Source organism: Crassostrea angulata, chromosome 3 (assembly GCF_025612915.1).
Source record: "Crassostrea angulata isolate pt1a10 chromosome 3, ASM2561291v2, whole genome shotgun sequence".
Lineage (NCBI taxonomy): Eukaryota > Metazoa > Mollusca > Bivalvia > Ostreida > Ostreidae > Magallana > Magallana angulata.
Window position 1 is genome coordinate 29546267 of NC_069113.1, and position 15662 is coordinate 29561928.

General features: G+C 33.8%; 1 protein-coding gene across 1 annotated transcript in view; it reads right to left on the bottom strand.

Annotated features, from left to right (window-relative positions):
- LOC128175546 (anaphase-promoting complex subunit 1-like) overlaps nt 1–15662 on the bottom strand; it is an 87824-nt gene that overhangs the window by 20965 nt on the left and 51197 nt on the right. Inside the window, exons 27-40 of the mRNA XM_052841294.1 lie at nt 15356–15462; nt 15140–15217; nt 14380–14469; nt 12382–12490; nt 12058–12198; nt 11888–11937; nt 8953–9137; nt 7355–7446; nt 5303–5389; nt 5003–5050; nt 4444–4526; nt 2384–2462; nt 2197–2271; nt 1878–1951 (exon numbers count right to left, since the gene is read on the bottom strand). Of these exons, the coding sequence (XP_052697254.1) occupies nt 1878–1951; nt 2197–2271; nt 2384–2462; nt 4444–4526; nt 5003–5050; nt 5303–5389; nt 7355–7446; nt 8953–9137; nt 11888–11937; nt 12058–12198; nt 12382–12490; nt 14380–14469; nt 15140–15217; nt 15356–15462 (1298 nt within the window). The remainder of the gene's footprint in view (nt 1–1877; nt 1952–2196; nt 2272–2383; nt 2463–4443; nt 4527–5002; nt 5051–5302; nt 5390–7354; nt 7447–8952; nt 9138–11887; nt 11938–12057; nt 12199–12381; nt 12491–14379; nt 14470–15139; nt 15218–15355; nt 15463–15662) is intronic.

The window sequence follows — 15662 nt, forward strand, 5'->3', positions numbered from 1 at the left end:
TATATCAAAATCCATCCAAGTACTGTCTACCGTGATCATAGTATGACATGTTATAGTCCAGTTTACTTTTTACGATTACTTCCGGTTTTGACTTAAATCAGTTACGTATTTAGCTACGCATAGGCCTTATAAAAAAATAAGAGAAAGCTTAAAACATCTTGATTTTACTCTGTTACACCAAAGAAAACAATAACAGCCAGTGGTGTCACTTAACAGGTGCACAGGTAAAGCACCCAAGCCACGTGCAGTGAGTCGTGACTAATTCTGTCTGGCCAGCACGGTCGGTAAAAATTAAAGTGAGTTTGGAAGACTGAGTGTTTATACAAGCTACCATTAAAAAAGCATTTCACAAGAGTTTTTAAAGTTTATAGTACCGGTACTATGAATTACAGGGATGCTATAGACATTACAACAGAGGTCATTTTTAAATGATACTGGAGAAATACATGTTAATATTGTTTTGTGAATTAAAAAACTATCCTATATATAATGCCAAAAATAATTTTAATGAATATTATTTTCTGGTATTTTCTTAACTGGGTTTCACTGCAAATTCAAAATAGGCAAGATAAATTTTCTGTGTTTACCCTAGATGTCAGCATGCAGTGATGGTTCAATACTGAACAATAAGAAGACTTAATATAAAAAGTGGCACTATTGACTTCTTGTATTGTACCATGCAAACAAAAAAAAATAGTTTTCTGAACATGTACAACAACACAAGTTGTAATTGCACACTGGTAGTCATAGAAATAATAAAATTTAAAATGATTGCAAATGCATTAATAACAATGGTAAAATAAGGTATCTAACAGTTTTTTTAATATATATTTGCATTTCACGTGAAAAAACGTCGTTTACGCAAAATCTCCCCCTTAGCCAAGTTGTTAAGGGGGAGTTTCTCCCTCATAGCAGCTTTGAAAGGTTAACAGGTATGACTTTATCATAATTTGCTATCAATTAATCATAAATTATACATATTCTACAAAACATGTCAAGAAAAGTCAGGCAAAATGTCCACAGAATAAAGAGAAGGTCAAGGAATAAAATGATGACATAAATGTATTGCTCTTGAGGATGATCTCATTACTAAATCTAAAAGCGTTTGAAAACAAAAATTGTAGAATGTGTTTTTTCACCTCTTACTTCTCAAGCCATTGTTCTGATATTGCATGTACATGTACCATGAGTACTGCAGCCACACAAAAGTAGTCAGAACGCGAGGGTGTTAAGGAAGCATATGGGCAATTTAGTGTCATATTTTAACTGTTATATTCAAAATCGTGAGATTAAATAACTGCTTTGAATCAGATCAAAAACTTAGTATTATCCTTTCAAACATATTACATTACATTACATTATCATATTACATTTACATTACATTATATTTTATTATTACAAATTTATAATAATTATAATTATACATGTAATACAAATTTCTGTAAACAGTCAGTAACAAACCTAATAAGTAATATAATATATAGAGCCACAATAATTAATTGTTATAGCAATCAAGATGAACAGTCTGACAATTCTAATAGTATTATATCTATAACTTTGGGATAACCATCAAGCTGTGAATTTAATAAAACCATGTGGGGTTTTTAATGAGATTGTAATCTAAGCACATGACAAGTGTTTTCCCTAAGCATAAACAACTATTTTTAAATAACCAATATGTCATAAGAACGTTTTAATGCTCTTTGCCTATATAAAGATGCTTTTTGCCAAGTTTGGTGAGTGATTCCAGAGAGAAAGTTTAAAATGTTGCAGATAACGATGGACACAATGTCACGTCAGGGCAACTTTTGATCAGAAGAACTAATATGACCTATTACAGCTTACCCCGGCCAGCTTTAATCAGAGTATATACAAACCTCATTGTTTCATAATCAATCATTACATCATCTTCCTCCCCTTGTTTTCTTTCAAAAGCCTTTTCTTGCAGTATCTGTATATAGACACAAAATAGAAATTGACTTCAATATAAAGTTAGTTACAGCTTGAAATACATCAATACTAAAAAGATATATTTTAAAAAGCATCACTTCTATATATTGCAAACACAATAGCACAAAAAAAAAATGTATATAAGAATGCATTTTCTTTGTACAACATTAATTTTGAGATGCTTGCAATATAAAACTATTGTATATACTATACATTATCTATAATTTAAGAGGTAGTGCTTGTTACCTGCGGAATCATAGATTTAATCCATTCAAAGCTTGGAACAACAAAATCCCATGAAACCAATCCTCTTGATATTGTCTGAAAACATTCAAATAATTATATTCATTAATAAAATACAGTAGATTTTTCAAGATAATCAAGTTAATTGCCATTTTTTTTAAATTACTTGTTTAGTAGGAAATAAACAAACCCTAAGCATGAGGAAATCCGGTCGAACTTGGTCCAACATAAACTGTGTATCTGGTACTCTCAACCAATCTATGACAGCACTATTAGAGAAAACAAAGACAAAAGAACATTAAATATTAGGCTTTTTTGTTTAAACATTGGCATTAGTAAACTAGTTTATACAATAATTTACAGATATTTTTAAGTACAAAGAGGTATAGCGCCTATTCCCATTATTTTGCCTATACACCTGTGTTTGGACGGAAAGTACTATAATTACTGAAAATAGCTTACTAAGGTACTTAGCTGTCGCAATATGATTGTCAAAACCTAGATACTGATTGTATAGTGGTGTCTGTAACTGCTGATTTGTCATAAATTCATGAAACACTGTGTAAAATATCAGTTGATAATCTGAACCGTGATAAGTTCATGCAAAATGCAGTGGATCTACATGTAAGTGTAAACAGAGTACATGTATAGTGTTAATTAAGAGATATTTTTATATTGGGTGTGCTCATACTCAATAAGATAAGATATTCCAACTAAGGCCAATTATGACTAATTATTTATTTCCTGTGTATTAATTTGCTCCCTGTGTATACAGATTAGCAGCGTACCCCAGGTAGACTGCAAGCCCTGGAGGCTTTCACACCTCTATAAAATAAGCCCCACCCTCACCTGAGATTTACTACCCAGTAAAGATGTTTGGCCTTAAAAGCATGAGGTACAGTACCCGCAATGTTATTTTTTACAAGATAAACGATAGGATAGGGTTCACGCACGATAGGATAGAATTAACGCACGATAGAATAGTATATACGCACGAAAGGTTAGGATTAACGCACGATAGAACAGTATACACGCACGATAGGATAGGATTGATACACGATAGGAAAGGATAAACGATGTTCATGATAAACATATAATCGCTTTAAACAATCTTCACGAACAAACTGATAATCAGAACTTGAGAAAGCACACGTACGAATAAAGATTTACGTGGCATTTCTTTTTAGTAACAATTGCAGAGTTGTTAATCATCGCTGCATCATTTAAAGAAGGTATAAAATTGACCAGTTAATTTTTTTTAAAACTAAAATTATTACCTTTAATGATCAATAAACTTTCTGTATTGTTAATATTGTTTACATTACCGAACACCTTAGCCGATCGCCGCGAATATTTCAGCCCGAGATCAAATCACACGGAAAATAGCGGGTTTAATTATATAAATCCAACTCTTGTTTAAAGTTATTTCAATATAAAATCTATCATAATTAATTTTTTTCTGTTTAAGAAAAATGATGCATTAAAAATGAATTATTACAGACTAATAAAATAAGTATTTATGCAGATACACATTCAGCGTACGATTTGTTAACATTGTTTTCATTAACACACACCCTAGCTGATTACCGAGAACATTTCAGCCTGAAATCAAATATCACACGGAAAATAACGGGTTCAATTAAAATACTACTCGTGTTTTAATTAAATATAATTATAATCATAAATACTTTTGTTTCCGTTAAATATGATGCAAAAAAATTATATTGCATAAAAGTTAATGTTTACACAGGTATACACTCCGCGTACGATTTAATATATTCGATATACAGGTAAATATGTTACCTTGTTCCTAAGAACTTCGTTTTTCATTTTCAAAGTTTACAGACATGACTTACATGTAATATTGGTTAATTTTGATTTAAAAAATTTATAAACTAGAATCATGAAAGAATGCTCGATAGAATTTTACAATTCTTGTTCGATAAATATTTGTATACGGCGCACTGAACGAGTTGCAACTTAGTAATAAATTGACTTGCTTATGAAAAGGCACGAAACGATTAACATGATAGGATAAACGGAAGAACTGTTGAACTTAAACGATAAACCTGATAGGATAAACGCACGATAGGATATGATTAACGCACGATAGAACAGTATACACGCACGATACAATAGGATTGATACACGATATGATAGGATAGGATTGTAAAAAATAACGTTGCGGGTACTGTATATGATATATTTCTCTACTACTTCAAATAAATTTATATACATTATAAAACTCACCTGTTGTTTGTTCTGAAGTAAAGCATGCCAAGAGCAAGAGTGGCTCCTGGTGAAGTCACATCAACATTTATATTGTCCCCCTCCTAATCAAAAGAATAAAAATTGAATTATGATAATTAATTTAACAACATGACCTAGGACCATAAATTACACAATTTTGCTGATGACTAGAAATTTCCAAGAACAACTAATACTAAAACATGTTGAACTCTTTTGAATAAATAAATGCCTCATTGATGATAATATGTTTTGACATAGCTTGGTTAACGGTCTAGTCAGACTCCAAAGAAGGTTTTTAACTGGAGCAAATTTCTGCAAGCATTTTTAGACTCCATTTTTCATTTACACATGTGCACTTACTAAAAAAATAAGCCAATTTTTCCATGTAAACAAGAAATCAACTTCCAAAGTACTGGATGTGTTGGCTGACTCTCATTTGTTTAAAAAGACTCTGAATGATATGTATGCCTGTTTGGGAGCCTGGGAGTCGCTTTGAGCCCCTGTAGGTTAAGAGTAAATTCCTTAACAGATTTTTATGTTTTGTAAATGGTTGTCTCACCTTAATTTGATAGCTGGGTGCTTTGTATCTCTCTTTATTGCTTCCTATCTACAAAATGAAAAACAAACAATCACTCACTTATTTTACGAATAACATATAAAACTAAGAAATGATTGTAAAATAGATTTGAAAAAAATATTCATCCGTAAACCAGCTGATAATCCTTGCCCCTTAGAACTGAATGTCAATAGGAGTCATTCTATTGACATTAAGATACAGTCTATGGATCAAAAGACATTTTCACAGCAATAATTATGCCTTTTCTTGGAATTTGGTACAAAAAGGCAAAGTTGATATTACCAACGGACGCTTGTGTCCCCCGGTCATGAAGTGACAAAGGGTGTCTGCCATTCCAAGGTCTGATGTTCCAATGACTTCATTTCCTTTCTGAAAAAAAACCCCAAAATTGACAGACATGCATTGGTTTTGTATTAGTCAGCACTCAGCAAACCTGATCAGATTCAGAACCAATTCATAGCTGCTTAACTGCGATTCATACAAATTTTGCAGCAGAAATTGTTTCTAAATATTTTTACTGGGAGATAATTGGGCCCAAATTGCTGCCATATCTATGCCATGACCAATTTGAACAAAATTTTTAATACTTTATCTATGATATAAGATTTAAAATTTAGGCTAAATTTAAAAAAAGTTGTTATTCAACAAGAAGTTGACGTTTGATTGGTACAAAAATGAATCCCACTATTTGGCATACCTAAAGAAAGAGAGTGTTAAAATTTCAAGCTTCTGCGATCACTAGTTGCTGAGAAAAACGTAACAGAAAATTATCATATACAGACAGACAGATGGACACAATAGGGTAAAATAGAACACATCCCTCTTTTTAAGATTGGGATAAAAAAATCTAAACACCACTCTTCTAATTCTTTACTTCTTTAGAGAAGAAAGACAGAAGAATATCTACCATTCTTGGAAAGATGTCTTATTTGAAAAAAAAGTGATTGTGATTTTCCAAACATCATGCATGTGAAAGGGAATGGATAGCATCTTGACTCTTTTTATATTCTATAGCTAATAACACTAACTGCTTTAAATATTAAATCAATCAAAGCTAGTACTCAAAAGTACAGGCATCAATTTAATCCAAGCTCATTTGATGTGTATTGAGAACGTTTTCATAAAATGGCATCATTACAGACTAATGAACACTTTGAGACATATTCATTAATTAATTGAGTTTAAAAGCGTATTAATACATATTTATATTGATATTGCAGATAAAATAAAGTATAGCAGAGTCAGATAATTGTTGAACATGCTCTTAAAGCAATTCCTGCAACAATTTTTACAAACAGGATCTCTAATTTTGTTGGTGTAATCAATGTATTCTGCCACTCAGCATTTTTTACATTGCAAATTCTAAGCATTTAGAATGTTACAAAAACAAGATTACACAGTGATGTTTAAACATATTAAATGTTTACTTACACTGACCACCTTACATGCTATTATAATAGTGTCTATGTTCCTTTTTAAGTTAGAACTACATTTTCATGCGAAGAATGATTTCAATGGTTGATCAGTGAACATCTGGTACACTATGAACCCTAGTTATAGCCTGGTCATTGCTTACACAATGATCCCAACTAACAACTGGGACAAGGAACTTTATTTTTGGATTTTGATGAAATGAAATTATAAACACAGGTTTGCATGGAATAAATTATCAGAATAGTTTTTAAATGAAAAAAATATTTTAAGGTCAGGTTTTGACATGTGAAGAATGCATGCATGTACATAAGTAGGAACAACTCAATTCTACACGTCAAGTACATGTACATGTAACTTTACAGTTTTATACAGGGATATCTAAGTCAAATCACATTTTCATTATCTAATTGCATGTAGGTTAATAAATATATAGAGCAAAGGACAAAAACAACTTTTTAAGAACCAGTCATAAAAATCTAAGCAAATTATATTTTGGACCCTCTGATTCCAAACCAAAAATGCCTTTTTCTAACTAATAAACCAATCCACACTTATGTCCCATGGCCACAACTTTGGGGGAAAACCCATAGATTTCTAACAGTGGCCTTTGTAGATTAGAGGTTTGTAACCTTGTCATTTCACATTAAAATCCATTTCCACTATTTATTTTGATTGCCCGTGGATGGGGTAACCCACACATCGAAGGAATAATTAAATTCAAAAAGATTTCAGGATGCACAAATATTTGGTTGTTTAAAGAAGGGGAAAGTTAATTTTTTTCGTTTTGACCTTTTGTCTGACCCTGCAAAGAAAAACAACTTTTGAAAAGTGTAGATTGGACTATTGAATGCTGCCCTAAAACCAGGTCAACAGCTGTTCCTACTGTGTAGCATATCTTACTCCAAACATAACCAGTCCCAATGCGAGGCCTGCAGCGAGGGAGTAGGATTCTCGATCCGTACAGTTGTCTAGCTCTGGTCCTGGGGGCCGGCCTGCAGTGAGAAAACAGACAATTATCAATACATCAATCAAAAATTGTTTCTGTGGTATTAATAAAATGCATTCAAAGATTTTAATAATTAAGAGGTTTAGAATAAAGAAAAAAGAAAGAAATGAAATATGCATCTTCAATGTTATACAGGTAGATATTGACAAAGTATAAGTTATTTAGAACTCATTTAGGATTCAATTATAGGTAAGTCTTGAGCTGCAGGTCTGTAGCTCCCGGTCTGAAAAAATTGGGATGGATGACCTAGGAGCTACAGTGCCTCCCATAGTAAAAAACTGAAACTGTTTTAGACAGGGAGCTACAGACCTGCAGATAGTAGGTCTAATACCAATCTAAAGAAGTATTGCTGCCTCTGAGTATGTTTGGCATGTCACTTAGAAGGTACAATAACATCAAGCATGCCTTATTTACTGTTATGTAAGTAGTACCCATTGGTCAGTTGGTGTGTTTTCCTATTATGCAAACATTTGATTTCTTTATATAGGTATAGAGCAATAGGTGTGAATTGTATTTTGATACCAATTATAGTCTGCTTTTTTCCCCGCCAAGATCTATCCGTATTTTTCAAATGCATTTCAAAGAAGAGTTTAGTTAGTCATGTAACCTGGGGGTGCACTAATGAAGATTAATAATTTAAAATATCGATCTTAAAGCTGACATTAATTCATAAATACGCATTATTTCCCTTTTCTCTCTGACTACCACCATATTAGTTGTCAATTGTTCTGCTCATCACTACCTACCCCCTATATAAGGCCGAAAGCACTATTCATGCTTCACCGCATTCATGTATTTCATACAACTGAACATGTTACATTGGACGAAAAGACATTTAGAAATGTGTTTTGAACAAAAATAATATGACAACCACTGCACTGACAAGGAATATCCAATGAACAACGAAACAAGACAGACTGAAATTTAGGCACAGATACTTCATAAATCCTCAATAGCTGACGTGTATATGTTATAACATTACACATGCGCAACCCCACACTGTGGCAGATCGATCAATGTCAATGATCATAGTAAGAGGAAATGAGTAAAAGATTTTTAAAGGTTATCTCTTCATACCCCTATGTAAAACTTCACCCCCCTCCCACTGTGGCCCCAACTTACCCCTGGTGACTATGATTTGAACAAACTTGATTCTACATCATCAGAGAATGCTTCCACACAAGTTTAGTTTTTCTGGCTAAATGGTTTTTGAGAAGAAGATTTTTAAAAAATATCAACAAATTTTCAATAAATCCTAATTATCTCCCCTTCAAAGAAGGAGTGCCCTTCATTAGAACACACTTAAATCCCCTTCACCTAATAATGCTTTGTGCCAAGTTTGATTGAAATTGGCCCTGTGGTTCCAGAGAAGAAGTAAAAAAATTCAAAAAGTTTACAGACAGAAGGATGGACGCCAGACAAAAAGTGATCAGAAAAGCTCACTTGAGTTTCAGCTCAGGTGTGCTAAAAAAGGAATGGTGTTAACTGTTACCTATTTCAGAAAGCAGGACCTCTGAGGTGTGTCTGTGAGCAGTGCCTTGATAAACTAATCCAACACCCAGAATGGCTGCCACCTGTACATTGTGGGGAACATTCAGCTCAGTGGAGGTTGGTGGTAGGAAGGCTGCCACGTGAATACTAAGAATCCTTGTGGTAGCAAAGTCCATTGTTCCTCTTCTGTCAACAGATAAAAAGAAATGGCTCTGAAATTTGGGTCTCCTGTTCGATGAGTTGAGTTATTGGTTGATGTTATAGTACTTTTATTTAATTTGAATAAGACAATTCCATTTTGCATTGAGACATTTTCTTTTCTAAACTAAATACAATTGATTCTCAATTAGTCAAACAATGAAATAATATAATGCAGAGTTCTTGAAATCTTTCGGTCCTGTCGGCAAGACCGATAAAAATAACCAAGGACCGATTACTTGAGGTTGCCTGTCAGTCCAAATGACCGGTAGATATGGACAGAGTAACTTGCGAAAATATAACTAATTGTCATACTCACTGAGGAGATCCGAACGCATACGATAAATCTAGAGGAGTTTTTCGCGGTTTTTTCGCTCTCTCTAGACTTATTATACATTTTCGGAACACATCAGTAATTATTACTTCCGTTGCTTTCGATAAGTTTGGCGAGTATTTCGTACATATTGATACGGTGTGTTTATAATCCAGCTAACAGATGTAGTCAGACAATAGGAATAAGTCTTTCAATCATTTTCCAACCTAGATGTCGTCAGAAATCATGGGAGAAATTGGAGAACTTGTTTTAAACATAGCGTGAACTGAGGGCCCCCTATAAATCCAAGATGGCGAGTGTTGTCTCGGTACGTTTTTTCAATGTACATTGCATACACCGAAACAGGGTTTTCAGTGAATGTTTTTATTGCAATACACAGAAATACACACAAAAATCCCAATGTAATCATTTATAAATTTTTTCGGGAAATAAGAACTCCGCTATCTGACAACCGAGCCCTATATAGTTACATATGAGATGTGCAGAAAGAGAACGAGAAAGAGAACAAGAAGAAAGTTGATAATGAGAGAGGGAAGGAAATAAAAATAATTAATGAAGTGATAAATAAGAATGTTATCAGGAGCCAGAATGTGAAAGTTAGGAGAAATCAGAATAATTAAGGTAAAAATGAGAGAAACTATAAGGCAAATATACTTGTAGTTTTTCATCTTTCTATTGAAAATGTTTGGACTGATAGAAATCAGTCTGGACTGACAAACTTCTGATGGTTGTCAGTCCAAATGACTGACAGTGGAAAAAAGATTTCAAGAACTCTGTAATGATTCCAAAAATTTCCTTTGAAAGATCAAGAGTAAATCTGCTTGGTTACATGAAGATAAAAATTGGGACTGTGATTTCACATCAAGAGATCAAGAACTTCAAAAGATCAAATTTGGAGCCATCGAGTGTCGCCTGCAAATCTTTCATCTCCTACACTGTTGTTGTAATAGTTACTGTACAGTAGCTTAGTAGTAGATTTATAATGTCATGAGTTTGAGTCTGTATGAATTTAGAACATTTTTAAAATAATTTATAAATATATAACTATTGAGTTTTTGATTTTTCACTATATTAACATGTTGATAAAGGGAAAACAAAGAATAACAAGGGCACCGCAAAGCGGAGCATCCCCTCGCGAAATAAAGTATTGTGTGTGTGTGTGTGTGTGTGTGTGTGTGTGTGTGTGGGGGGGGGGGGGGGGGGGGGGGGAGATGCATTATTTAGGATATACAAGTAATTGAAAAGACTAAATATTTATCTTCTTATAACCTCTTTGAATTACAATATTTTGTTATTCCTATATATGAAACATGAAACAAAGCTTACCATCTAGTGGTTTCTAGTCTGCCCAATGGAAAAATTCAAATTAATGTGTTGTAATTTCAAACCCAATTATCTAAATAGAGTAACATATCTTCAGTGATTAACATGAAATTCCTGGTTAATATTATTGACGAGACTTATCAAAGTCTCTTCTGAACTACAAACCTGTTCTTCTCTTAGTAATTCGGAATATTTACCCCGAAATTTATTTCAGAAAGCCGCTTGTTTTGATTAAATTGGGATGAACTTCTTAATCCTGTATACAGGGTTATTTTTGCCCCACGTTATTTTTGCCCTGTTACACTTGCGATTTCGCCCCGTCTTGAATTTGCCCAGGTGCAGTTTGTTAACAGAGATATTATATACAACATAGAATTTGCACAGTCTTAAATTCGCCCTCTGACGAGGGCAAAAGGGGCAAAAATAAAATGGGGGCGAATATTTTCATGCATACAGTAATTTCCTGCTCACTTCAATTTTACACTTTTGACATCCTTTTAACTCCCCATTTCTAAAAAATTGTTTGTTTCTTACCTTTAGAAGGTCTAAATCCAACAAAATATCAAGTTATAGATTTGAAACGTTTACTTTCGTGAACAGGAAATGTCTACAGTCAAGTGGTACATAAAATTTCTATTTTAAGTGGTGTAATTAACGATATTTTAATAAATATTTAACAGAATTACTTGAAAATGAATAGGGTTTTTCTTTAACCATGCTTATGAAGTGTTTGAAGTTACATAAACATGCATGCGAGGGTTTTCTTTGATTTAATTTTCTTAAGGGGCTGAAATGGACACGCATACATACACACACACAGGCACAGCAGCAATGCTATATCACTTTCGCAACAAGTTGCGCCAGGGGATAAAAGAATGACAACAGATTAGCTACAGAAGGGGCTTTGAAACAGAGTTGCAACATGTTAAAAATAAAAGATAAATTCAAAAGGTTGTGTCCTTACCTACAAAAAAGGTTTCTAATCAAACACCATCACACCCGTAACATCATTAGTTTTCAATTTAGGCTAGATGTCTGTACTTGAGTATATACATGTGTATATTGTAAAGCTAATACTTACTTCGCTGCGGCCAGACCAAGCAGTAATCCCACTGTAGTCATTTCACTACCCTGTAGAAAGATGAAAATCAGAAACATTAAAACCCAGATATTCTAGACATCAACAATATGAATGGATAGGTTGTTTGAATTTGTTTCATTTGTCAGTTTATACTTTCTGGGCACCCTTACTTTGCTGAGGTAATCATGGACATTCAAAGAATGTAAATGAATAAGGTGTTCATTCAAACCAAGCGCCATCAAAAACCCAGCATATTCATTAGTGAGCTCATTTCCTTTAGGCTTGTTGTACAAGATCCATGTGGAGTCAATCTGTGGTAAATAAGAGTCCATCACACAACTATATCCTTGTACCAATTTTGCAGAAAATACTGTAGTAACTGTATATGTATTGTATATCCAGAAGAAAATGGTATTGTTTAAGGATACACAGCAATCAGGGCAATTAAATAAAACATTAAAATGTAAATTCTTATATATACATTATATATATACATGAGAAAAGTCTGCCATTCTTAGTCCAGCAGCTACTCCATTGTGAAACTGTGGCCATGAACTCATGTTGGCAGGGGTATCTATGTGTGTTAAATCAACCGTAGCATTTCTGTAAAACAAAAAAGAAGCAACATCAGTTCCACAGCAATTTTTAAGTTATAACATGGGTAGCATTATGGTATATCAAGGAAAAATATGACAGAAATAAATCATGCATTGTTTAGATGTTTTGAGTAATGTTGCGTATAATCAGACTTATTGAGACAAATTGAAAACTAGCTGATCCAAGAAAGATAACTTTCAATTACCTCTATTGGATTCACATGACGTATAATTTAGAGTTATCGTTCCTAGTTCAATGCGCAATCGTTCATGCGCAACTGTCAACTTCCTTTTTGGATTTTGCCTTCAAGAGGCAGTTCGATCATTCCCAATCTCCAACAATTAGGATATCTTACCAAGTACCAACAAAGTTATTTTGTAGGAAACATAATGGTGAGTGTTTTCTCCCATTTATCCTCGCTACTAGCGGTGTTTAGGGTGCATTTATGCAAAATCATAAAATCATTACAAAAAACCATGTGTTGCCATGATTGTTCAATAACTCATATGATCAAATCTAAACACCAAACTATTTCTGAGTAGCTCATGTTAATCTTTCATAAACATAATTGTTAAACAGTAGTGTTTCACTCCATGTTCTATTATTGTTATTGAGGCCCCTTTAAGGTTTCTTAAAAATTTTTTCTTATTACTGCCTATAATCTTAAGGTTCTGTTCTGCCTTAAAATGTTGGTGCCTCACAATATTTCCATAAGGTTGTTTGGCAAGAAAGGTATGGTGTGGGAGGACGTTGAGCCAGGCTTTCGTGATCTAGTCCAACAGTTTGGTTATCCAGATGTACTAATGATTCATTGTGGGGGTAACGTTACAGTATTGGTACTATGTCTTTGTGCGCTTTTAAAAATACATGAAACTCACAGTTGCCAATATTCACTCGATGCGGCACAATTGTAGAATTATTTGGTGTCAGTCTTACAAAGAACATATTACATGTACCATCATATGTTCTCGCACATAGCAGCAGAAAAAGCATGTGTTAGGAACAACAGTTCCATGTCAAACTTCGTCATTGCTAGAAATGGGGGCTAAATCAATTACCCAGATTTAAAAAAATGCAACTCAAAATCATACCCTGATGGCATTCATCTCTCTGATTGTGCTCAAACTTTATTGGTATTCAATCTGGCTTGTACAAATTATTGCTTGAAAACCTTGATACTTATCCCCCTTTACATTCATAAAGCAGTTTAGTCATTGCATGGGCAAAATTTGCTCACTTGTGGCGGATGTCCATAAGCATCAAGTAAGTTGTTTGATGCTTTCGTACATATGGCCGAATTTCGCATGAAGCCCCATCGCAGATTCTGTTTATTTCCAGTGTCTCTGGCCAATAATATGGGCTTCTGTCATTTTGTCATTGTCATTGTTTTTCTACATCATATACTGTTGAAAAAGTCAACGTAGACCATTGTGTGCATAATCCATTGACTGACATTGAATTTGTGTCATTTAACCATATTGAACATTTATCAAACTTCATTGATCATCTTTTTTGTGACCGTTGTTTAATCATTAATACCTCAATTCATTGTTTCATTGAGGTCTTATTGTATATATTGTGTTCTTTGCCATTTATTATACCATTAAAGTACTGCCCACACACTTGTTTGTTATTCTATTCTGTTGAAATAAGAGCTTTGGATCACAATGGCTTCCAAATGGCTATTTATCAAAACAAGGAACATATTTTGAAGAAAAGCATGAGATTTTCTTGTCAAGGAGGTTGGCTGGAGACAGTAAGATTTCCGCGTAAACCGGTAGAATTAACATAATGCGAAAATGTTAGCCAAGATGACCTAAACTTTTCATATAAATGCCTACTGCATTAGCAATTTACCCATAAAAATTTGTGGGTCCTGACCAGTGGGATCTTACCTTGGTGGTGCCCTTCCCTGTAGACAGAGCTTGGGAATGGGCAGTGGCTCCGTGGGGAGAGGATGATAGGTACACAATGTAAACATTCCTCTACAAAGAAATCAAAATGACCTGTATTTATACTCAACAAACCACAGCAAAGAAGGACAGACAAGAAACAGCTGTTTTAAAGTTAAATACATGTATCCATTTTTTAACACATACAGGTAACTCTCGATAAATTGAAGTCCAAGGGACCAAGGAAAAACTTCGAAGGATCAAGAGTGCGAGCTTTCAAGAGTTTGGAATTTTCCGGGTTGACTGATAGGTTTAAAATTTAGTCTTATGGGATGTTATGATTCAGCCATTTACTTTAGTGCTAACCATACGCATGTGCTTTAATAAAGTTCTTTTTCCCTATACAGATCTGGCCCCGCTGTCACCAAGTTTCAGTATTCACTCAGTCTCAAGTCTGAGTTTTGACCTCATGTATGTGTACATTTCTTTTTTGAGAATTTGAGTGATGGTGGCACCTGAACATAATTATTATGAACTATAAATAGAAACAAACATTGAATAAATTATGATCAGATTCCTCAGTACCATGAGTACTACATACTGGACTGTGAGATGTCTTGTTGTAAATTAAATAACAAAAGAATCAACCACTGAATGGGTTATAAGAACTTTTCTACATGATATTGTATGCATAATTTCTGAAGTTTATTTATTAGTTGCTAAACCACTGTAAATTTTAACATAACTAGAAAATAGTTCTTACCTTCCAACTGGGAGGGCCATAGTTCTGATGCAAATGTTGTATAAATGGCGCTCTTGTTCTTCAATGAAATCATGATCACTACAAGAGAAAGACAGTAGAGCACATTTGGTTATATCAATGTCATTAATTCCACTTGTACAATGAGGTAAAGGAAATAAAAAGATCAAGATTTATTGACAATTTTATACTTTAACATCTATAGTACTTTGACCTTACCTGACCTCTGGCCTTTGAGTGAGAGCTATTCTGGCTGGACGGGAGGACTGAAGGAGACGCCGTGCTTCTGACACTCTCAGATCTTCAGAAAATCTCAATCTCAGCAGCTAAAAGCAATCATAATATCAACAAATTTAGTGGATTGTTTTCAGCCCTATGTGAATCTTTCTGATCTTGATCCTGTGTAATATCACAAATGATAATCTTTAATGGGGAATGTATCAAATAAACATTCAAAGTGATATTCTGAATTGTGATAACTTTCAGTTAAAATGCAATGAATGGAAGTGTACTTATACTCAGATTG